This window comes from Bombina bombina, chromosome 1, assembly GCF_027579735.1.
Source record: "Bombina bombina isolate aBomBom1 chromosome 1, aBomBom1.pri, whole genome shotgun sequence".
Taxonomy (NCBI): Eukaryota; Metazoa; Chordata; class Amphibia; order Anura; family Bombinatoridae; genus Bombina; species Bombina bombina.
The window spans coordinates 53,460,006-53,485,697 of NC_069499.1; the positions used below are offsets into that span (position 1 = coordinate 53,460,006).

A 25,692-nucleotide genomic window follows, 5' to 3' on the forward strand; every position below is an offset into this window, starting at 1 on the left:
AGCCAATCACGCGAGGGCAGGAGCTGTCAATATCCCCGGTTGGACAAGGTGGGAGGTGGAGAAGAGTTAGGGAAGCAGCGGTCTGATGAACGCTGCTTGATAAATACGGACTGCAGGTTCTCTTGTGAGAACCTGCAGTCGGAGGCAGGCAAAGCCTTTGATACATCGACCCCAAAGGGTTTGATAAAGTGCATAATTGGCCCTTTCAACATGTTTGCCAGTATCCCAAGACAATTTGGAATAATAATGCCATTATATATATATATATCACAATACATGGTCTACATTCTTTAAATCTATACTCAGTACTACTATATAGTCTTTCAGTAGTGGGCAGGACGGACATTTACATATGTATATTTATTACATAGACAGATAGGTAATATCTTGTATAGCTAATGAGATCTGCAGGAAATGCAAGAATAGGGAATCAAAACCGCAACATTGAAAAATGGCATTTAGTAATCGCGATCTTAACATCTTTGATTTTATTTCATACTTGCATTTTTGGGATTGTAAAGTACAGTAATCTTAACTTTAGGAACTGCAATCGGGATGTTGTGATTGGGAGTTAAGTATTTACCATTCAGTCTTGTTTGTTTAATACCGCAATCTTCATACAGTTATAGATATGCGGCAGAGGGCAACTTGTTCTGTGCAGTTAGAGTGAGTTTTGGAAATCGCGGTCTGTACAGTGAGTTTTGAAATTTCGGACTAGCTTTAAAACCTCATCATTAGCGGTTTTACGATTTAGAGTGTGAGAACTGTGAATATCCTGTTATAGAAAATAACTTGCACCCCCTTTCTTCTTATGGAAATTAATATCCCTCAGTGTTCTTGATTTTAGATTAAAATCTTGCCAAAATTAGGTTTTACTGAAAAAAAAAACCTTTAAAATTTTAAAGTTTGAAAAACATTATTGATGAAACATGCCCAGTATACCCATGAAGCCCACATACAAAGAACATTCATATTGTTTAGCACTTATAATAAAGACCACTGTATCCAAATGCAAAACACACACACAGACTTCATTAACCCCTTTAGCCCATTTGGGATTTCAGTGATCACTGATCGGCATCCAATATCGGCAGTTCCATCAAATGTGTGAGTAAACAAACTCAGCTGTTTTTGAATTGGAAAGATTATGATCAATTTGTTAACGACAAAAAATGTTATACACAAGCAGTAGTGTAATAATAAAGTACTCTATCACATGAAAGCATTAAGACAGTAGAATCTGTTATTGCAGCTGTAAGGCGACAACTGTATAGCAGACCCTTATGGATACAAAGTCCAACCAAGAAACAACAGACGCTGTAAGTAGCAGAGAAGGTGGAGATGAAGTATTTAAATAAATAACTGATATTGCTGCATTGGACATCCCTTTTAAACAATACAATGAGGAATAACCAGGACAAACAGGACAGTCCTTATGGATTTCAGCTAACACGATCTTTAGTTTTTGTTCTAGATAATTTTTCTATCTTATTGAATGGTATCATGCTAAATATGTCCATGTTCCTATAGAGTGTAACACTGTGTCACTAGTGCCTTAAACATTATACCCAATAAAGATTGTATAATCTCATAAAAACACCCAGGTCACTGAGAGCCTGGTGAGTGCCAGGCCGGCTGCTGCTTTTGTTCAGGCCGTAACAAACATAGGAGCTGGGTGCTATAGCCGACTGCTGAAAGGAACAGTTGAGTCAGATTTTTTAACTTGTCTCTGTCCTCTGTCATTTAGAAGGAAGAACTAGCTTGCTAATTATCCTTTAATGTCAGCAGATAGACATTACGGCTGCCCTTCCCCTGACAAATATTCTGCTCTCCCAACCTCCTGCGCAGCCACCCAGTCTGTCTGACCTTGGAACACGCACTGTTCACCACAAGTACAGTGCCCAGAGTTCTGATGTCATAATAACTTGTGTGACCCTGAAAACACCCCTCAGACACCACTCTTCTGCATTACCATGCGCAAGCACTCTCTTCTGGTTTACCCTACGCAAGCACTCTCTTCTGCTTTATCCTACGCAAGCACTCTCTTCTGCTTTATCCTACGCAAGCACTCTTTTCTGCATTATCCTACGCAAGCACTCTCTTCTGCATTATCCTACGCAAGCACTCTCTTCTGCTTTATCCTACGCAAGCACTCTCTTCTGCATTACCCTACGCAAGCACTCTCTTCTGCTTTATCCTACGCAAGCACTCTCTTCTGCTTTATCCTACGCAAGCACTCTCTTCTGCTTTATCCTACGCAAGCACTCTCTTCTGCTTTATCCTACGCAAGCACTCTCTTCTGCTTTATCCTACGCAAGCACTCTCTTCTGCATTACCCTACGCAAGCACTCTTTTCTGCATTATCATACGCAAGCACTCTCTTCTGCTTTTTCCTACGCAAGCACTCTCTTCTCTATTACCCTACGCAAGCACTCTCTTCTGCACTACCATACGCAAAAAATCTCTTCTACATTAACCTACGAAAGCATTGATCCTAGACAAGCACTCTCTTCTGCATTATCATACGCAAGCACTCTCTTCTGCATTATCATACGCAAGCACTCTCTTCTGCTTTTTCCTACGCAAGCACTCTCTTCTCTATTACCCTACGCAAGCACTCTCTTCTGCACTACCATACGCAAAAACTCTCTTCTACATTAACCTACGAAAGCATTGATCCTAGACAAGCACTCTCTTCTGCTTGATCCTAGATAAGCACTCTCTTCTGCTTGATCCTAGACAAGCACTCTCTTCTGCATGATCCTAGACAAGCACTCTCTTCTGCTTGATCCTAGACAAGCACTCTCTTCTGCTTGATCCTAGACAAGCACTCTCTTCTGCTTTATCCTATACAATCACTCTCTTCTGCTTGATCTTAGACAAGCACTCTCTTCTGCTTGATCCTAGACAAGCACTCTCTTCTGCTTTATCCTAGACAAGCACTCTCTTCTGCTTGATCCTAGACAAGCACTCTCTTCTGCTTGATCCTAGACAAGCACTCTCTTCTGCTTGATCCTAGACAAGCAATCTCTTCTGCATTATCCAAAACAAGCACTCTCTTCTGCTTTATCCTAGATAAACACTCTATTCTGCTTTATCCTAGATAAACACTCTATTCTGCTTAATCCTAGATAAACACTCTATTCTGCTTTATCCTAGATAAGCACTCTCTTTTGCTTTATCCTAGACAAGCAATCTCTTCTGCATTATCCAAAACAAGCACTCTCTTCTGCTTTATCCTAGATAAACACTCTATTCTGCTTTATCCTAGATAAGCACTCTCTTTTGCTTGATCCTCGACAAGCAATCTCTTCTGCATTATCCAAAACAAGCACTCTCTTCTGCATGATCCTAGATAAGCACTCTCTTCTGCATGATCCTAGACAAGCACTCTCTTCTGCTTGATACTAGACAAGCAATATCTTTTGCTTGATCCTAGATAAGCACTCTCTTCTGCTTGATCCTAGACAAGCACTCTCTTCTGCTTGATCCTAGATATGCACTCTCTTCTGCATGATCCTAGACAAGCACTCTCTTCTGCTTGATCCTAGATAAGCACTCTCTTCTGCTTTATCATAGATAAGCACTCTCTTCTGCATGATCCTAGATATGCACTCTCTTCTGCATGATCCTAGACAAGCACTCTCTTCTGCTTGATCCTAGATAAGCACTCTCTTCTGCATGATCCTAGACAAGCACTCTCTTCTGCTTTATCATAGATAAGCACTCTCTTCTGCATGATCCTAGACAAGCACTCTCTTCTGCTTCATCCTAGATAAGCACTCTCTTCTGCTTGATCCTAGATAAGCACTATCTTCTGCTTGATCCTAGACAAGCACTCTCTTCTGCATGATCCTAGACAAGCACTCTCTTCTGCATGATCCTAGACAAGCACTCTCTTCTGCATGATCCTAGACAAGCACTCTCTTCTGCATGATCCTAGACAAGCACTATCTTCTGTTGATCCTAGACAAGCACTCTCTTCTGCTTGATCCTAGATAAGCACTCTCTTCTGCATGATCCTAGACAAGCACTCTCTTCTGCTTGATCCTAGACAATCACTCTCTTCTGCTTGATCCTAGACAAGCACTCTCTTCTGCTTGATCCTAGACAAGCACTCTCTTCTGCTTGATCCTAGACAAGCACTCTCGTCTGCATGATCCTAGACAAGCACTCTCTTCTGCTTTATCATAGATAAAGGTAGGTAGACTGGTCTATGTTAGACTGCCGCTATCTCATTCAGTGCTATGCAATATTTGGTGACACAAACAGACAATGTAACTGTATTACTGCCCTCAAGCACTGAAGAGCTCAGTTATATTAATGTGACCCTAGCACACAGCTCAGGGGAATGGACTTGAGTATCTCTGTTAACCTTTTCAGTGCTGCTGAGGCAGTAATAACGTACAAGCGGGCTCTAGAGCTGGCAGACAATTACCGTATCTAACTAGCTCACCAGTCCTGAGCTGCTGGCCGGAGATGATGGTGGCAGGAAATGAAGACAGGAATTGGCCGTTATCTGCTCTTCAGTGGGAAGAATGAAGTGTCAGGAATTATTGCTTTAATATCACTGAATATGAGGCCATTTGTTGTCTACAGACTTGGAGCATTACTGGTGAAACCTTATTCCAACAGTCCTGAGAATATTTATTAAAGGGATATTGTACACATTTTCTTTTTTCTTCATTCCATCTTTTTTTTTTTAAATGGATGTTCCAGTTTCAAATAAAAAAACTTTCCCCCCAGGATTCTAAAGTGTACCCTCTCCTCTCCACCAATAGAGCACTGAACAACAGTTACCAGGTTTTCAGTTATGCATTTTTTTTATTTGAATTTCAACAGCTTTCTTATTTTTATTTTTAAAAAGGGGCATTTACTGTAAAATATCATCTCCTTCAATCTGTTCCCAATGATCCATTTTATCTGCTGGAGTTTATGAAGGACTACGAGTAGAGCGCAAAATTGCCCTCTCACGAGCGTGATTTTTGCACTCCACTCAGTAATACCAGTGCACGCAAATGTGCGCTGGTAATACAAGTCTGACCTCTGGTTAATTTTTTCTAGCACAAAGTGCTACGGGGAGCTTGTGGTAGCATTAACCAGCCACATGTAATGGTTGTTTATTTAAAATGAGCCCATAAACGGACAAATTTGCCCCTTTCGAGGTGCACGTTAAATTAGTGCTCCACTTGTAACTAACTCCTTTACCTTTATTTTGTGATTTGAAATAACATCTTGCCTGTGGAAAACACCAACCAGCCCATTTGAAAGGGTGTTCCTGCAACAGCTTTGAATATAATGAAATCTAATAAGTTATTTGCCTGAATATATTTTCCCTCTATAACATATCTAAATTGTTTCACATTAGCGCTGCGGAATCTGTTGGCGCTCTACAAATAACCGATAATAATAATAATAATGAGTGATAGAAAGCTTTTGAGTTAAATGTAAACTTTAAAGAAACATCCCAATGGGTCTTCCAATAGCTTTAATTAGTACAATTTCACAATACACAGTATCACACTAAAAACACTACACAATAAAGGAAAAAGGTGGTCATCATCAGACATGTTTTGCATTTGTGGAGAATGTGACTCCTGCTATTCTGTTCTAGCCAAAGAGAAATCAGGAACTGACAACAAATATACTAGGGCAGAACTATACTATACGGTATCCCTGCTAAAAAAAGCAAGGCCAGTCATTACATTACCCATGGATGTGGAATCCTTAGTCTGTACATTACAGGAAAGCACTGAAAATGTAGTACATGTTTAAAATGATTACCCACAACAAATGAATATTCCAGCTCAAGGAAATGTTTTAACCGGGAGCAAATCTGTAGCCATTAAAGACAGACAGTTACAGTGTTTTCTGTGATTTCAAGGCAAGAATGGGTGGACTGTTAGCTGAAAATGATATAAAACCCCTTGCATGTAATTGTTAACTCCTAAACAAGAGCAGCGTTAAAGAACACAAAATCTCAAACCACTTGTCAAGAGATGAGTGAATTCTCCTGCTGGATTCTGCTGAAACGCACAAGAAATAGCTATAAAGAGACATCAGTGAGGTCCCTGTGTAGAGGTTTGCTGGCAGCTCATAAAAGCAGACACAATGCTTCCAAAAAACAACTCTATAGAGGCAACATCCGGCATTAAGGAGCAATGCAGCGCAGCTGTCTAATGTCACAGGCGCATGCACTATAAGGAACTGAACTCATCGACTCTCCTGAAAGCATCAATAACACAGAGGAGGGTGGGTCTCTTGACAGAGATGAGCTTTATTTAATCACGCAGACAGGAAGACAGATATTAGAAGTCAATACCGTTCTCTCTTGTCTGGCTTTATTGAACGCCTAGTGGGACTGGCGGAATGTATTCAGCCCGATCGCTGGGTATAAATCTGACTGTTAAATGAATAAGAGTAATTACAGGAGAGCTAAGATACAGAGGGTCACAGGTGCTATTTGATGTGCTGATAACACAGGATACTGTTCTAAACATTGGTACAAGGCGCTACAGTTTTCCCGGGTAGACTACAAGACAAAGTCACCAATTAATCAAAGATTGGATATATGTAATTCCTGATGGAAGAATGTACTTGCCAACCTTAAAGGGACATGTTTGTTTCACAATGCAGATAGAGCATACAGATTTAAAAAACTTTCCAATTTACTTTTATTATCAAATGTGCTTCATTCTCTTGGTATCCTTTGTAGAAGGAGCATTATTGGGAGCTAGCTGAGCACATCAGGTGAGTCAATGGCAAGAGACATAAATGTGCAGCCACCAATAATCAGCTAGCTCGCAGTAATGCATTGCTGCTCTTTCAACAAAGGATACCAAGAAAATGAACTCAAGTAACCCAGCTTCTGAACCAAAAATGGCCCGGCTCCTAAGCTTTACATTCCTGCTTTTTAAATTAAGATAGCAAGAGAATGAATAAAAATTGATAATAGGAGTAAATTAAGAAAGTTGCTGAAAATTGCTGCTCTATCTGAACGATTAAAGAAAAAAAATTGGGTTTAGTGTCCCTTTATCTTGTGCCAGTACTGTTTGTCTGATCACAATCCAGATTTGAGATACTTAAAAACTAATTTATGGGGCCATTTTTTTTTTTTTATGGAATTCCACCGCTAAAAGGACTTGATAAACCCAGACTTCTTAACAAGAACTCCAAAAAGTTTTAGAGTGCAACATTTTGCAAACGGGCCAAATACACTAATATTGCCTGCAGCCATACTGGATGACATTAGATACAAACAGTACCTGTTCTATTATGGTTTAACAATAATAAGCACATTTAAACTAATATATATTGGCCATATCACAAATTCAAGCAGCACATATAAACTACTCTACCCATAATGCCCCTGTTCAAATTCCTTAAAAAGACATACACACATATCTGTATAGTTTTGGAGCAAAACACGCTAATTGCACATACGTTTCCTATTAGCATCACTTATGCGATCGTGAGGGAGCGATATTTGTGCTCCCAAACTGTAATCTCGCGCTCACTAGCCCGTACGGAAATAACAAAACTGAACTGAGATTCCAGGTTCATACGTAATGAATGAAAAAGTAAATTTATGCTTACCTGATAAATTAATTTCTTTTACGATATGACGAGTCCACGGATTTCATCCTTACTTGTGGGATATTAACCTCCTGCTAACAGGAAGTGGCAAAGAGCAAAACAGCAGAGCTGTATATATAGCTCCTCCCTTCCCTCCACCCCCAGTCATTCGACCGAAGGTTTAGGAAGAGAAAGGAAAAGCAAAAGGTGCAGAGGTGACTGAAGTTTACAAAAAATAAATCTGTCTTAAAACAACAGGGTGGGCCGTGGATTCGTCATATTGTAAAAGAAATTAATTTATTAGGTAAGCATAAATTTACTTTTCTTTTACAAAGATATGACGAGTCCACGGATTTCATCCTTACTTGTGGGATACCAATACCAATGCTATAGGACACGTATGAAACGGGAGGGACAAGACAGAGACCTAAATGGAAGGCACCACTGCTTGAAGAACTTTTCTCCCAAAAACAGCCTCAGAAGAAGCAAAAGTACAAAATTTGTAAAATTTGGAAAAAGTTTGAAGAGACGACCAAGTCGCAGCCTTGCAAATCTGCTCAACAGAAGCATCATTTTTAAAAGCCCATGTGGAAGCCACAGCCCTAGTAGAATGAGCCGTAATTCTTTCAGGAGGCTGCTGTCCAGCAGTCTCATATGCCAGGCGGAAAAAGAAAGAGAGGTAGCCGTAGCTTTCTGACCCCTAAGCTTTCCACAATAAACAATAAATAATGAAGATGATTGACGGAAATCCTTAGTTGCCTGCAAGTAATACTTCAAGGCACGGACCACGTCCAGATTATGCAACAGACGCTCCTTCTTAGAAGAAGGATTAGGACACAAGGAAGGGACAACAATTTCCTGATTAATATTCTTATTTGAAACAACCTTAGGAAGGAATCCAGGTTTGGTACGCAAAACCACCTTAACAGAATGAAATATAAGAAAAGGCGAATCACACTGTAACGCTGAAAGCTCAGAAACTCTACGAGCCGAAGAAATAGCAACCAAAAACAAAACTTTCCAAGATAATAATTTAATATCTATGGAATGTATGGGTTCAAACGGAATCCCTTGAAGAACTCTAAGAACTAAATTCAAACTCCAGGGAGGAGTAATTGGTCTAAATACAGGCTTAATTCTGGTTAGAGCCTGACAAAAAGACTGAACATCTGGAACATCTGTCAAACGTTTGTGAAGCAAAATTGACAAAGCAGAAATTTGTCCCTTTAAGGAACTCGCTGATAACCCTTTCCCCAATCCTTCTTGGAGAAAAGACAGAATCTTGGGAATCCTAACTTTACTCCATGAGTAACACTTGGATTCACACCAATAAAGATATTTACACCATATCTTATGATAGGTTTTTCTAGTGACAGGCTTACGTGCCTGTATCAAAGTATCGATGACCGAATAAGGGAATCCCCGCTTAGATAAGATCAAGCGTTCAATCTCCAAGCAGTCAGCTGCAGATAATTTAGATTTGGATGTTGGAAAGGTCCTTGAATGAGAAGGTCCTGTCTCAAAGGAGGTTTCCACGGTGGCAGAGAGGACATGTCCACTAGATCCGCATACCAAGTCCTGCGTGGCCACGCAGGCGCTATCAGGATTACTGAAGCTCTCTCCTGTTTGATCCAAGCAATCACGCGTGGAAGGAGAGGAAATGGTGGAAACACATAAGCTAGGCTGAACGATTAAGGCACTGCCAAGGCATCTATCAGTTCGGCCTGAGGATCCCTCGACCTGGATCCGTAATGAGGAAGCTTGGCATTCTGATGAGATGCCATCAGGTCCAATTCTGCTCTGCCCCATTGGAAAACCAATGAGACAAACACCTCCGGGTGGAGTTCCCACTCCCCCGGATGAAAAGTCAGACGACTTAGAAAATCCGCTTCCCAGTTCTCTACTCCTGAGATGTAGATTGCCGATAGATAGAGTGGGCCTCCGCCCATCGTATTATCTTGGATACTTCTACCATCGCTAAGGAACTCCTTGTTCCCCCCTGATGATTGATATAAGCCACAGTCGTGATATTGTCCGACTGGAATCTGATGAATTTGGCCAAAGCCAACTGAGGCCACGCCTGAAGCGTATTGAATATTGCTCTCAGTTCCAGAATATTGATTGGAAGTAGAGACTCCAACTGAGTCCAAACACCCTGAACCTTCAGGGAATTCCAGACTGCACCTCAGAAGACTGGCGTCCGTTGTCACTATCACCCACGAGAATCTACGGAAACACGTCCCCTGGGACAGATGATCCGGCGACAACCACCAAAGAAGAGAGTCTCTGGTTTCTTGATCCAGATTTATCTGAGGAGATAAATTCGCATAGTACCCATTCCACTGTCCTAGCATGCACAGCTGCAGTGGTCTGAGATGAAAGCGAGCAAACGGAACGATGTCCATTGCCGCTACCATTAACCCGATTACCTCCATACACTGAGCCATTGATGACCGAGGAATGGACTGAAGTGCTTGGCAAGAATTTAGAATCTTTGATTGTCTGACCTCCGTCAGTAATATTTTCATATGTATCGAGTCTATCAGAGTTCCCAAGAAGGGAACCCTTGTCCGTGGAACTAGTGAACTCTTTTCTATGTTCACCTTCCAACCGTGAGTTCTCAGGAAAGACAACACTGTGTCCGTGTGAGATTTTGTCAGATGATAAGTTGACGTCTGAATCAAAATATTGTCCAGATAAGGTGCCACTGCTATGCCCCGCGGTCTGAGAACTGCTAGAAGGGACCCTAGAACCTTTGTGAAGATTCTGGGTGCTGTGGCCAACCCGAAGGGAAGAGCCACAAACTGATAATGTTTGTCCAGAAAGGCAAACCTTAGGAACTGATGATGATCCTTGTGAATAGGGATATGAAGGTATGCATCCTTCAAGTCCACGGTAGTCATATATTGACCCTCCTGGATCATTGGTAAGATTGTTCGTATCTTGAACGATGGGACTCTGAGAAATTTGTTTAGATACTTGAGATCTAAAATTGGTCTGAAAGTTCCCTCTTTTTTGGGAACCATGAAAAGATTTGAGTAAAACCCCTGTCCCTGTTCCAGTTTTGGAACGGGACAAATTACTCCCATCGTATAGAGGTCTTTTACACAGCGTAAGAACGCCTCTCATTTTATCTTGTCTACAGACAATCGTGAAAGATGAAATCTCCCTCTTGGGAGAAAATCCTTGAATTCCAGTTGATACCCGTGGGTCATGATTTCCAATGCCCAGGGGTCCTGAACATCTCTTGCCCAAGCCTGAGTAAAGAAAGAAAGTCTTCCCCCTACTAGATCTGGTCCCGGATCGGGGGCCGCCCCTTCATGCTGTCTTAGTAGCAGCAGTGGGCTTCTTGGATTACCTTTATTCCAAGCCTGGTTGGGTCTCCAGACGGACTTGGATTGAGCAAAATTCCCTTCCTGCTTTGTGGAGGAAGAGGAAGCAGAGGGTACTCCTTTATAATTTCGAAAGGAACGAAAATTATTTTGTTTACCCCTCATCTTAACAGACCTGTCCTGAGTTAGGGTGTGGCCTTTACCTCCAGTAATGTCAGAAATTATTTCCTTCAATTCAGGCCAGAATAGGGTCTTACCCTTAAAAGGAATAGCTAAAAGCTTAGATTTTGATGACACATCAGCAGACCATGATTTGAGCCATAACACTCTACACGCTAAAATGGCAAAGCCAGCATTTTTCGCTGCTAATTTAGCAATTTGAAAAGTGGCATCTGTAATAAAAGAATTATCTAGCTTGAGAGCCTTAATTCTATCCAAAATGTCCTCTAATGGGGTCTCAACCTTCAGAGACTCTTCTAGAGCATCAAACCAAAAAGCTGCTGCAGTAGTTACTGGAACATTGCAGGCTGTAGGTTGTAAAAGAAAACCCTGATGAATAAATAATTTCTTTAGAAGACCCTCTAACTTCTTATCCATAGGGTCTTTGAAAGCCCAACTGTCCTCGATAGGTATAGTTGTGTTGTACGCTTAGCCAGGTTAGATATAGCTCCCTCCACCTTAGGGACCGACTGCCAAGAGTCCCAAATGGTGTCTGATATGGGAAACATTTTCTTAAAAGTAGGAGGAGGAGAGAACGGTATATTTGGTCTATCCCATTCCTTTTTTACAATTTCCGAAATTCTTTTAGGAACCGGAAAAACGTTAGTGTAAGTAGGCACCTCTAGATATTTGTCCATCTTACACAACTTCTCTGGTGGTATCATAATAGGGTCACAATCATCCAGAGTCGATAAAACCTCCCTAAGTAACAGGCGGAGGTGTTCAAGCTTAAATTTAAAGGACATGACATCCAAATCTGTCTGAGGCAACATATTTCCTGATTCTGAAAGTTCTCCCTCAGGCAGCAATTCCCTGACCCCCAACTCAGAGCACTTTGAGGGTACATCGGAAATAGCCAATAAAGCATCAGAGTATTCAGTATTCACATTAATACCTGACCTACTGCGTTTACCCTGTAACACTGGTAATTTAGATCAGCGGTCGCCAACAAGTGGTCCATGGACCACTGGTGGTCCACAAGAAGATGTAGGTGGTCCTTGACACCATCAAGCAGGAATTAATCTAATCTGATGATGTCACCCTCGTCTCGCTGCAACTCCCTACAGTGCCTCTCTGTTTCCAGCCCAAAAGTTGGCACTCACCCTTCATCTGTCATTTCGAAGTATTCTCTCAGTTCTGTCATTTAGTTAGTTAAAGGGACATTAAACCCAAAATTTTTCTTTCATGAGTCAGACAGAGAATACAATTTTAAACAACATCCCAATTTACTTCTGTTATCTAATTTGCTTCATTCTTTAGATATCTTTTGTTAAAGAAATAGCAATACACATTGGTGAGCCAATCACATGAGGCAAGTACGTGCAGCCACCAATCAGAAGCTACTGAGCATATCTAGATATGCTTTTCAGGAAAGAATATCAAGAGAATGAAGCAAATTAGATTATATAAGTAAATTAGAAAGTTGTTTAAAATGGTATTCTCTATCTGAATCATGAAAGAAAAAATTTGGGTTTAATGTCCCTTTAATTCCAAAAAATAATTCTTAAAAATGTGTAAGTATATACATAATGTAAATTTAGCTATGGTTATACTAGTTATGTACATTATGTGTGTGTGTGTGTATATATATACTGTACTTTACAGCGCTTTGTGGAGCTGAAGTTCAACCTCCAAGGATTTTGAAACAATGCTGTAATCATTGTGAGATTGCGAGAAAAGTGACTGGCACCATTTTGTTATGTGCAGTTCTCTTTGTTTACAGCATTACAGTGCAATCTATGTCTCAGTGTTATAGTCTGGCAAATTTTACTGCAGTAATTGTCACTATTTTACAGGTAAACTAAACTTAGCGCTATTGCACCCCTAATATATGTTAGTTTAAACATGTTTTCAAGTTTTTAAGCACACTGGCATGTGAAAAGAAAGCTAACACTGCCTTGTTTTACTTTAAGGTGGTTTTTACTTTACAGCGGGGCTCCGGTACCTAACCCACTGTATGAGCGGAGTATACCTGCATTCACATTAAAGAGGTTTGTACCGTTTAAAAAAATCATGTTAGTGGTCCACGGTATTCAAAATTGTGAGTTTAGTGGTCCCTGAGGTCCTAAAGGTTGGCGACCCCTGATTTAGATAATACCTCTGTAAGGGTAGTTGACATAACTGCAGCCATCTCCTGCAGAGTAAAAGAATTAGACGCACTAGAGGTACTTGGTGTCGCTTGTGTGGGCGTTAAAGGTTGTGACACTTGGGGAGAATTGGATGGCATATCCTGATTCTCTTCAGACTGAGAATCATTCTTAGGCACACTTTCTTTACCTAAAATATGCTTTTTACATTGTAAGGCCCTTTCAGTACAAGAGGTACCCAACGAAAGAGGGGGTTCCACAATGGCTTCTAAACACATAGAGCAATTAATATCCTCAATGTCAGACATGTTGAACAGACTAGCAATAACCACAATAGTTGTTAAACACTTTATTATTGATTTAATTTTTTTTTTAAAAACGTGTACTGCGCCTTTAAGAGATAAAAAAAGCGCACGTTTCCAAAACTGCCTAAAAACGTTAATTAACACTTTAAAATTAACTACACATAATCAATAGTGCCAAAAATGATTGCACCCCAAGAGCAAGGGGAGAAATTAACCTCTAAAAGATATTTATAGACAAAAATATATTTGATTTGAAAAAATAACCCCTGCACCTCAGAGCTGTGGCGCCTACCTGCCCCCAGGGTACTGCAAAATGACTCGACAACGATCCGGATAACAGAACACCAGTTTAGGCCCAACCGGAGCTAATGTCTGCTGCCTTCTCAGCCAGAGTAAAGTGCGCGTCTGAACGCGCGAAAATAGGCCCTGCCCATCATGGACGACGATCGCATAAGACTGTACAACTGCATGGGAAGCGGTTTAGTAATAAAGCCATGTGGATTTTGTTTACCCTTAAGCACAACACAAATATACAGCCATACTGATTATTTGATCTCACAAATAAAAACCGTTAAGCTGCCTCTCCCAGTATCCCTTTATATTGCTGCTTTTAAGCCCTTTATAAATGCTTAGCCCAGTACTATGTCAACAAAATAAAATAAACACAGGTTTTTCAGTAATACCCTTTGTTTACAGGTCTACTGCTTACCCCTTCCCTTGCAGGGAAAAAATGTCAGCCAGTTCTGATATACAAAGTCTCCTCAGAAATAAAGGACTGAACATACCTCAATGATGCTTGTAGCATGAAACCGTTCTCCACACTGAAGATTTCTCTTGCACTACCTTCAGAAGCTCTGTGGGAACCAATATGGATCTTAGTTACATCTGCTAAGATCATCAACCTCAGGGCAGAAATCTTCTCCATATCTCCCTGAGGAAAATAGTACTCACCGGTACCATTTAAAAATAAAAAAACTTCTAGATTGAACAAACTAAAACACCTCACTTTACATCTTCCTATTACTAACACAGGCAAAGAGAATGACTGGGGGTGAAGGGAGGAGCTATATATACAGCTCTGCTGTGGTGCTCTTTGCCACTTCCTGTTAGCAGGAGGTTAATAGCCCACAAGTAAGGATGAAATCTGTGGACTCGTCATATCTTTGTAAAAGAAAACAGTTGCTTCAGTTTTTAAATAAATCAGTAAAACTAGTGATTGTGCTGATGCAAGGTATTTGTAATTAAACTGCAGTTGTTTATCCTTCTCTGCTAGTGAATGGTGCTTTATATTCTATGGCACTGAAGTAATAATAAATATGAGGCTGTATTCAGGTGCGCATTTTGAAGTATAATAGAAGATGAATGTTCTTTTTTTTGTTGTGTAAATTTGGAGCTGTATCACTATGAAAAAAAGATCCCACTGAAAACAAAATGCTACAGCTGTTGTCAATGTCCCCCTTCTATAGGTAACACTTATTGCTGCGCTCATTAGGGTTAGTTATTGAACGTAGAGTTACATTTAAAGGGACAGTCTGGTAAAAATAAAATGCTACAGCTGTTGTCAATGTCCTCCTTCTATAGGTAACAAATATTGCTGCACTCATTAGGGTTAGTTATTGAACATAGAGTTACATTTAAAGGGACAGGAAACGTGAGTGATAGAGTGGCGCACTAGGCTGAGCTCATACAAGTGTAAATATAAAATATATGTATATATCTAGTATATCGGGTGTCAATAAAATAAAAATATATAAGACCTAAAAACAAGGGAAGGCATAGACTAATTTACTTATATAAAAATAAATGAATTCACCATCAATAAGTAGTGCCTAAAATCACAATAAATATAATGACCTATATGCATAAAATAGTAAGTTAATATATGAATAAATCCACTAATCATCAAAAAGATAATCCCCAAAAAATATAAATTTAATAATATATATATACACAAGAGAAAAGAATTCATGCAGTGTTGTAAGGTTCTAAAATATAGCTATATCATAAGCAAAATTAAGACGTGGCCACATCGAATAAATAACTAATACTTGTATACTATAATATGATAAAATAGCACCTCTGAATGAATAACAAAAGGAATATAATAAAATAAAATCTCTAAATAAATAACAAGGCAATCAATAACATCAAAAAATCTATCTAATCAATATCATAAAATCTATCTAATCAATATATAATACGATAGCAATTAAGATGTAAAAACGGACAAAAATATGGCAATCCACTATATCCAAATTGTATATCAAAATCCATATGACTGTTCGTTAAGTGGATATAGGTTGATCATGTAATTAGAGGTTAGTAACCTAAATGGTTTGAAGGCAAAAAGTGTCAATGCAACAACGGACCAGATGGTCTCTTTATATAGTGTCTGAGTAGGATTCCCAGTGAGAAAAAACACAAAGAGTCGCTGACCGGTCAGATTAGGTTCAAATTTTGGCGATGGAAAATTGAGTATAGGTGTATATGTCCCACGTACCTGACAGACTTAGTAGCTGCGAGCGGCTCCGGTGCTATTACCACGCTCCCGACGGAGCAATCAGTTGTGAGCACTACACGCTGAGTTTCTCTTCACTCCCAAGCATGACTCCAGCGTCTTCACTGTCGGCGTGTACGTATTTTCGTCACCTGACAGATTCATCCAATCCAAACGGAGGAAAGACGTTCCAAATTTGAAAACACTTAATAGTGTTAAAAGCAGCAAAGATGAATAATGAAGTATCCTGCTTGGTAGTTCAAAAGTTGTAAGTCAATTCTTCTGCGCGTTTCGGCACGTTGTGCCTTTATTTTAAGATCATCTTGATAAAGGCGCAACGTGCCGAAACGCGCAGAATAATTGACTTACAACTTTTGAAGACGCTGGAGTTACGCCTGGGAGTGAAGAGAAACTCAGCGTGTAGTGCTCACAGCTGATTGCTCCGTCGGGAGCGTGGTAATAGCACCGGAGCCGCTCGCAGCTACTAAGTCTGTCAGGTACGTGGGACATATACACCTATACTCAATTTTCCATCGCCAAAATTTGAACCTAATCTGACCGGTCAGCGACTCTTTGTGTTTTATCTCACTGGGAATCCTACTCAGACACTATATAAAGAGACCATCTGGTCCGTTGTTGCATTGACACTTTTTGCCTTCAAACCATTTAGGTTACTAACCTCTAATTACATGATCAACCTATATCCACTTAACGAACAGTCATATGGATTTTGATATACAATTTGGATATAGTGGATTGCCATATTTTTGTCCGTTTTTACATCTTAATTGCTATCGTATTATATATTGATTAGATAGATTTTATGATATTGATTAGATAGATTTTTTTGATGTTATTGATTGCCTTGTTATTTATTTAGAGTTTTTATTTTATTATATTCCTTTTGTCATTCATTCAGAGGTGCTATTTTATCATATTATAGTATACAAGTATTAGTTATTTATTCGATGTGGCCACATCTTAATTTTGCTTATGATATAGCTAAATTTTAGAACCTTACAACACTGCATGAATTCTTTTCTCTTGTGTATATATATTATTAAATTTATATTTTTTGGGATTATCTTTTTGATGATTAGTGGATTTATTCATATATTAACTTACTATTTTATGCATATAGGTCATTATATTTATTGTGATTTTAGGCGCTACTTATTGATGGTGAATTCATTTATTTTTATATAAGTAAATTAGTCTATGCCTTCCCTTGTTTTTAGGTCTTATATATTTTTATTTTATTGACACCCGATATACTAGATATATACATATATTTTATATTTACACTTGTATGAGCTCAGCCTGGTGCGCCACTCTATCACTCACGTTTCCTATCTCCATACTGTGTGAGAGATCACAGTTTATATTAGATTTGGCTTGAGTTCTTAGGTACCTGTCCAGACCTATCACCCAATTTATTTATACATTTAAAGGGACAGTCTGGTCAAAAATGAAATACATCTTTGAATAGAAACATATTTGCAATATACATGTAGTGGCAAAAATGCTTTGAGTAAAAGTTATCTGTTTTAGTGTTAGCATTTTTCTCCGCATGTGAAACGTGTAATTTATACATATATGTATACTTTGCATATTATGTTAAAATACGGTTAAACACTATGGGCCAGATTACGAGTGGTGCGTTAACAGTTACCTGTGAACGACAAGGGGTTTATCGCTGGTGTTTGCGAGCTTCAGGATTACCGTTCGTATTACAAGTTGAAAGTAAACGCAATCGCTTGAGCAAAATGGAGATTTATGCTAGAATTATTACCTCGTACTCAGAGCACTGGTTAACAAAAATGTGTCACAAAACACCAGGGCCGTCTTTAACACAGGGCAAAAGGGGCAGCTGCCCAGGGCCCTGTCTTTGTTGAGAGTCCTGTTCATGACTGCTGATGTCATGTGATATGGGGGACACACACAGTCAGTCCTAATACTGTCACAGTCAAAAGTTCTCTGCTTATATTTATTTGTGAGAAAACTGTGCCAGACTGTGCCGGTGTCATGTGACATGCCAAGCTATTGCCATGTGCTGTTTTAGATGTGCACTGTGCAGCACTGAATGCTAAGCCCTAACTCGGCATCCAGCCAATCCCACTGCATCAGAAAATGTCCTGCTGGGGTTACCACTGTTACCAGGTCACTGCTCTGGTTGTGGGTATTGTTTCTGGGTAGGGCTGACTGTAAAAAAAGCTGGAGCGGCAGGCACTTGAGGATTTGAGCATCTGTGTAGCTGCATACACTGCTCTCTTCAGTCTTGAGGCTGTGTGACTCATCTCACACTGTATCTATGCAACCTTGGACAGACAACATCCAGTCTACTGGTCCCCTTAGCCCTGCTCTTTATGCTGTGGCCCTAAGATCTACTAACTGAAGCTTGTCAGGGGAACAGTGCTTTGTAGAAAGTTGTCAGTGGGAAGAATAAGTGAGTGCACACACACCCCTCCCCCATGCAGCATTATCTAGTGCAGGGTGAGAGGGAACATGTTCCTAGCAAAGAAGTGACATGTGCTCCTGTGGCTAATGTATAGTGTCATGCTGATGCTTCACACATTAAGGTAAGGTTAATGTTTATATTTTTTTTTTCTCTCTGTCTCAGATTTTACAGTTTCCCATAGTAGTTCTGCTGTTCCAGTCAGTGAACTTATATTTGTCTGCACCTCCATGCTTCTTCCTCAGTCTTTACCTTGCTTTGCTCCTGCTGGCTGCTCTAAAGCTCTTTAACCAGCTAACCTCACACCAGAATCACATTCAAAAGTATATTAAATTAATCCACAGTGGAGGAATTTATATATTTATTTACTTATTAGTACTGCTTAGGTCCAGTTTCACATATTGCATTTTTTTTAAATGATTAGCCCAGCAGTAGATGATCCACTGGGCTAATAATTTAAAAACAATTCTAAAATAAATTGATTTAGCTGTTTTTTGGGATGTTGGGGTGGAGAGCAAAATTGCATGGGGGGCCCCCAAGAAAATGTTTGCCCAGGGTCCAGTCAATATTAAAGACGGCCCTGCAAAACACATCAAAAATACATTACAAAGTACAGTTTAAAAAAATATTGCACCAAAAAGTTATAAAGGCTGAAATATATGAGGTTTCAGGTGTTAGGGGAAAAAAGGCAGGCAAAGTGTGTACATATGTAATAAAAATAATAATACATAATAATAAATATAATAATAATGTTATACTGTGTATTTACTGTAAATATTCCACATTCCAAAGTTCTGCACATAGCACAATATGTTATATGTATTTATAAATAGATATTCCTATATATATAGCTGAATATATCTATACATAATCATCTATATATACTGTATAGCTATAGATATATAATCAAAATCATATATATATCTCTATATATGATTTTTTGGGGGTAATATATACGTATATAGGTATTTATGAATAAATGGAACATATACTGCTATGTGAAAAACATTTGAATGTGAAATATTTATATTTTCATATTGGGTGAGAATATGCGATCACGGTGTTAGGTTTTTTTCCCACTTTTTTTGGCTCCTTTGACTTCGATGTGGCAATACGTTATTGCAAACGCAATAGTCTAATTTCAGCTTTTTACACACATCGGGTTAGCGTGCAAGCAAAACCAGTTTACTTTAAACTTGTAATAAGAGCGCTACACACCTGCAAAAGGAATGGGCAGGAGGAGCTGACCTTAAAGGGACCGTATACTATAAAATTGTTTTTCCCTTAATGTGTTTCTAATTACTTTTTTTTTTACCAGCTACAGAATATAAAATGTAAGATATTTGCTTTTTAAGGCTTATTTGTGTATATGAATTAGCTGATTTTGTGTTTTGAAGCCACAACCTAATAAAATGGGTTGAGCTTGTAGGCATAATCAGATCTCATTACTTTATCACATTGTGTACATATACCTGCTTTTTTATTTTATATCTGTCCATAAACCAATCACCAATACTTGTAGAGAACAATGGAAAATTAACATTTTATTACCTTATCTCTTCTATAATCCACTGGGAGTGTAATTTCTTCTACTGGCTGTGTTAACACAGCTTGGCCTCAAGGCCAAAAATGTTTAGGATGGGTGGGGATACCACAGGCTAAATCAACTAATTCAAATGCCAATATAAGGGTAATGGAAATACTTGTAAATAATTTAATACACTCCAGCAGGTAAAGTGGATCATTGGGAACAAATTAAAGGGGAGAACAGTTTTGAGTAAACAGTCCCTTTAAGGTTATGATTGAAGTATCAGAGAACCCACTTTTCAAGAAATGTTAGGAATATTTTATGAGAACATAACAAATAATGCATTGTCAGCTGTTGTACCTTACTATGACACCCTGCAGAAAATGGTATAAATTCTGGTGATCTGTTTTTGCACATTCTTATTTACCGCACTTGATACAACCACACAATTAGATGTTACAGTTAGTTGACCAAAGAATAAGGAAGAACTATAGCTAATGACAAAGAAAAATCAAAGAGGGTACAGTACCGTGCCTCCTGGAGAAGATCGGTTCTTCCTAGTCGTCGTCGTAGCAAGTGTCGTTGTGGTCTCCATAATGGTTGTAGACATTTCCGGTGGCATAGAAGTTGTTACAGATGTACCCTGGGTGGATGGAACCTCCCCCACAAGTCTTACACTGCCGCTGATGTTGATGTGTGGGTGGTGCTCTGCTGCCATATTCAAAACTTTGAGCCCATTGTAGTAAAGACCGGAGAGCTGACCTTGGAATGGACGCCCTCTGTCCTTTCCCCCAATGGCTATTTGGGCTTGGGTGTTGAAGATGGTAAGTGGTCGTCCTACAGAGAGAAATAATAGAGGTAAAACAGACAGCGTCACCAAAGGAAATGTTTCCACCCAATAAAGTCACTGCTATAATAGAGACTTTACCTGGAAAGTTAAAAAAACACAGTTAAGTTCAGCCATTAATTATTAAGACCGTATACCTGGTGAATCTAATCACCGACTCACACTAGGAAATGGGAATGATGAGCACAAAGAAAAGATGATACATAACTTTTAGAAGAATGTACCCAGCAAAAACATAATTTATGCTTACCTGATAAATTTATTTCTCTTGTAGTGTATTCAGTCCACGGGTCATCCATTACTTATGGGATATATTCCCTTCCCAACAGGAAGTTGCAAGAGGATCACCCAAGCAGAGCTGCTATATAGCTCCTCCCCTCCCATGTCATATCCAGTCATTTGACCGAAACAAGACAAGAAAGGAGAAACCATAGGGTGCAGTGGTGACTGGAGTTTTAATTAAAATTTAGGTCTGCCTAAAAAAGACAGGGCGGGCCGTGGACTGGTATTGGTCATCCATTACTTATGGGATACCAATACCAAAGCCAAAGTACATGGATGATGGGAGGGACAAGGCAGGAACTTAAACGGAAGGAACCACTGCCTGTAGAACCTTTCTCCCAAAAACAGCCTCCGAAGAAGCAAAAGTGTCAAATTTGTAAAATTTTGAAAAAGTGTCAAGCGAAGACCAAGTTGCAGCCTTGCAAATCTGTTCAACAGAGGCCCAGGTGGAAGCCACAGCTCTAGTGGAATGAGCTGTAATTGTTTCAGGGGGCTGCTGTCCAGCAGTCTCATAGGCTAAACGTATTATGCTACGAAGCCAAAAGGAGAGAGAGGTTGCCGAAGCTTTTTGACCTCTCCTCTGACCAGAGTACACGACAAACAGGGAAGAAGTTTGACGAAAATCTTTAGTTGCCTGTAAATAGAACTTCAGGGCACGGACTACGTCCAGATTATGCAAAAGTCGTTCCTTCTTTGAAGAAGGATTAGGACATAATGATGGAACAACAATCTCCTGATTGATATTCCTGTTAGAAACTACCTTAGGTAAAAACCCAGGTTTTGTACGCAGAACTACCTTGTCTGAATGGAAAATCAGATAAGGAGAATCACAATGTAAGGCCGATAACTCAGAGACTCTTCGAGCCGAGGAAATAGCCATCAAAAACAGAACTTTCCAAGATAAAAGCTTAATATCAATGGAATGAAGGGGTTGAAACGGAACCCCTTGAAGAACTTTAAGAACCAAGTTTAAGCTCCACAGAGGAGCAACCGTCTTAAACACAGGCTTAATCCTAGCCAAAGCCTGACAAAAAGCCTGGACGTCTGGAACTTCTGCCAGACGTTTGTGTAAGAGAATAGACAGAGCAGAAATCTGTCCCTTTAACAAACTAGCAGATAAGCCCTTTTCTAAACCCTCTTGTAGAAAGGACAATATCCTAGGAATCCTAACCTTACTCCATGAGTAACCCTTGGATTCGCACCAATATAAATATTTACGCCATATCTTATGCTAAATCTTTCTGGTAACAGGCTTCCGTGCCTGTATTAAGGTATCAATAACTGACTCCGAGAAGCCACGCTTTGATAGGATCAAGCGTTCAATCTCCATGCAGTCAGCCTCAGAGAAATTAGATTTGGATGGTTGAAAGGACCTTGTATTAGAAGGTCATGCCTCAGAGGTAGAGACCATGGTGGACAGGACGACATGTCCACTAGGTCTGCATACCAGGACCACGCAGGCGCTATCAGAATCACCGATGCTCTCTCCTGTTTGATCTTGGCAATCAGTCGAGGTAGCATCGGAAATGGTGGAAACACATAAGCCATGTTGAAGACCCAAGGGGCTGCCAGAGCATCTATCAGCGCCGCTTCCGGGTCCCTGGACCTGGATCCGTAACAAGGAAGCTTGGCGTTCTGGCGAGACGCCATGAGATCCAGTTCTGGTTTGCCCCAACGCTGAATCAGTTGAGCGAAGACCTCCTGATGAAGTTCCCACTCCCCCGGATGAAAAGTCTGGCGACTTAGAAAATCCGCCTCCCAGTTCTCCACGCCTGGGATGTAGATCGCTGACAGGTGGCAAGAGTGAGACTCTGCCCAGCGAATTATCTTTGAGACTTCCAACATCGCTAGGGAACTCCTGGTTCCCCCTTGATGGTTGATGTAGGCCACAGTCGTGATGTTGTCCGACTGAAATCTGATGAACCTCAGTGTTGCTAACTGAGGCCAAGCTAGAAGAGCATTGAATATTGCTCTCAACTCCAGAATATTTATTGGGAGGAGTTTCTCCTCCTGAGTCCATAATCCCTGAGCCTTCAGGGAGTTCCAGACTGCGCCCCAAACTAGAAGGCTGGCATCTGTTGTTACAATTGTCCAATCTGGCCTGCGAAAGGTCATCCCCTTGGACAGATGGACCCGAGAAAGCCACCAGAGAAGAGAATCTCTGGTCTCTTGATCCAGATTTAGTAGAGGGGACAAATCTGAGTAATCCCCATTCCACTGACTTAGCATGCATAATTGCAGAGGTCTGAGATGCAGGCGCGCAAATGGTACTATGTCCATCGCCGCTACCATTAAGCCGATTACTTCCATGCACTGAGCTACTGACGGGCGTGGAATGGAATGAAGGGCACGGCAAGCATTTAAAAGTTTTGATAACCTGGCCTCCGTCAGGTAAATTTTCATTTCTACAGAATCTATCAGAGTCCCTAGGAAGGAGACTCTTGTGAGTGGTGATAGAGAACTCTTTTCCACATTCACCTTCCACCCATGCGACCTCAGAAATGCCAGAACTATCTCTGTATGAGACTTGGCAATTTGAAAACTTGACGCTTGTATCAGAATGTCGTCTAGGTACGGAGCCACCACTATGCCTCGCGGTCTTAGGACCGCTAGAAGTGAGCCCAGAACCTTTGTAAAAATTCTCGGGGCCGTAGCTAACCCGAAGGGAAGAGCTACAAACTGGTAATGCCTGTCTAGAAAGGCAAATCTTAGGTACCGATAATGATCTTTGTGAATCGGTATATGAAGGTAGGCATCCTTTAAGTCTACTGTGGTCATGTATTGACCCTCTTGGATCATGGGTAGGATGGTTCGAATAGTTTCCATTTTGAATGATGGAACTCTTAGGAATTTGTTTAAGATTTTTAGGTCCAAGATTGGTCTGAAGGTTCCCTCTTTCTTGGGAACCACAAACAGATTTGAGTAAAACCCTTGCCCTTGTTCCGTCCGCGGAACTGGGTGGATCACCCCCATTACTAAGAGGTCTTGTACACAGCGTAGAAATGCCTCTTTCTTTATTTGGTTTGCTGATAACCTTGAAAGATGAAATCTCCCTTGTGGAGGAGAAGCTTTGAAGTCCAGAAGATATCCCTGAGATATGATCTCCAACGCCCAGGGATCCTGGACATCTCTTGCCCAAGCCTGGGCGAAGAGAGAAAGTCTGCCCCCCACTAGATCCGTTTCCGGATAGGGGGCCCTCTCTTCATGCAGTCTTAGGGGCAGAAGTAGGCTTTCTGGCCTGCTTGCCCTTGTTCCAGGGCTGGTTAGCTTTCCAGCCCTGTCTGTAACGAGCAACAGTTCCTTCCTGTTTTGGAGCAGAGGAAGTTGATGCTGCTCCTGCCTTGAAGTTACGAAAGGCACGAAAATTAGACTGTTTGGCCTTTGATTTGGCCCTGTCCTGAGGAAGAGTATGACCCTTACCTCCAGTAATGTCAGCAATAATTTCTTTCAAGCCGGGCCCGAATAAGGTCTGCCCCTTGAAAGGAATATTAAGCAATTTAGATTTAGAAGTCACGTCAGCTGACCAGGATTTAAGCCATAGCGCTCTGCGCGCCTGGATTGCGAATCCGGAGTTCTTAGCCGTTAGTTTGGTTAAATGTACAACGGCATCAGAAACAAATGCATTAGCTAGCTTAAGTGCTTTAAGCTTGGCCATAATCTCATCCAATGGAGCTGTGCAAATGGCCTCTTCCAGAGACTCAAACCAGAATGCCGCAGCAGCAGTGACAGGCGCAATGCATGCAAGGGCTGTAAGATAAAACCTTGTTGAACAAACATTTTCTTAAGGTAACCTTCTAATTTTTTATCCATTGGATCCGAAAAAGCACAACTATCCTCCACGGGATAGTGGTACGTTTAGCTAAAGTAGAAACTGCTCCCTCCACCTTAGGGACCGTCTGCCATAAGTCTCGTGTGGTGGCGTCTATTGGAAACATTTTTCTAAATATCGGAGGAGGGGAAAAGGGCACACCGGGTCTATCCCACTCCTTGCTAATAATTTCTGTAAGCCTTTTAGGTATAGGAAAAACGTCAGTACACACCGGTACCGCAAAGTATCTATCCAACCTACATATTTTCTCTGGAATTGCAACCGTGTTACAATCATTCAGAGCCGCTAATACCTCCCCTAGCAATACACGGAGGTTCTCAAGCTTAAATTTAAAATTAGAAATCTCTGAATCCGGTCTCCCTGGATCAGATCCGTCACCCACAGAATGAAGCTCTCCGTCCTCATGTTCTGCAAATTGTGACGCAGTATCGGACATGGCTCTCACATCATCAGCGCGCTCTATCCTTAACCCAGAGCTATCGCGCTTGCCTCTTAATTCTGTCAATTTAGATAATACCTCTGTCATAACAGCAGCCATGTCTTGCAAAGTGATTTGTATGGGCCTCTCTGATGTACTTGGCGCCACAATATCACGCGCCTCCTGAGCGGGAGGCGAAGGTACTGACACGTGAGGAGAGTTAGTCGGCATAACTTCCCCCTCGTTGTCTGGTGATAATTTCTTTACAGGTAAAAATTGACTTTTATTCAAAGTGACATCAATACATTTAGTACACAT

The 25,692-nt window shown here is 40.5% G+C and overlaps 1 protein-coding gene across 1 annotated transcript in view; it reads right to left on the reverse strand.

Moving 5' to 3' along the window:
• The window catches only part of NRXN3 (neurexin 3), a 1,194,892-nt gene that overhangs the window by 113,639 nt on the left and 1,055,561 nt on the right, over nt 1-25,692 (reverse strand). Inside the window, exon 17 of the mRNA XM_053697352.1 lies at nt 20,528-20,835. Within this exon, the coding sequence (XP_053553327.1) occupies nt 20,528-20,835 (308 nt within the window). The remainder of the gene's footprint in view (nt 1-20,527; nt 20,836-25,692) is intronic.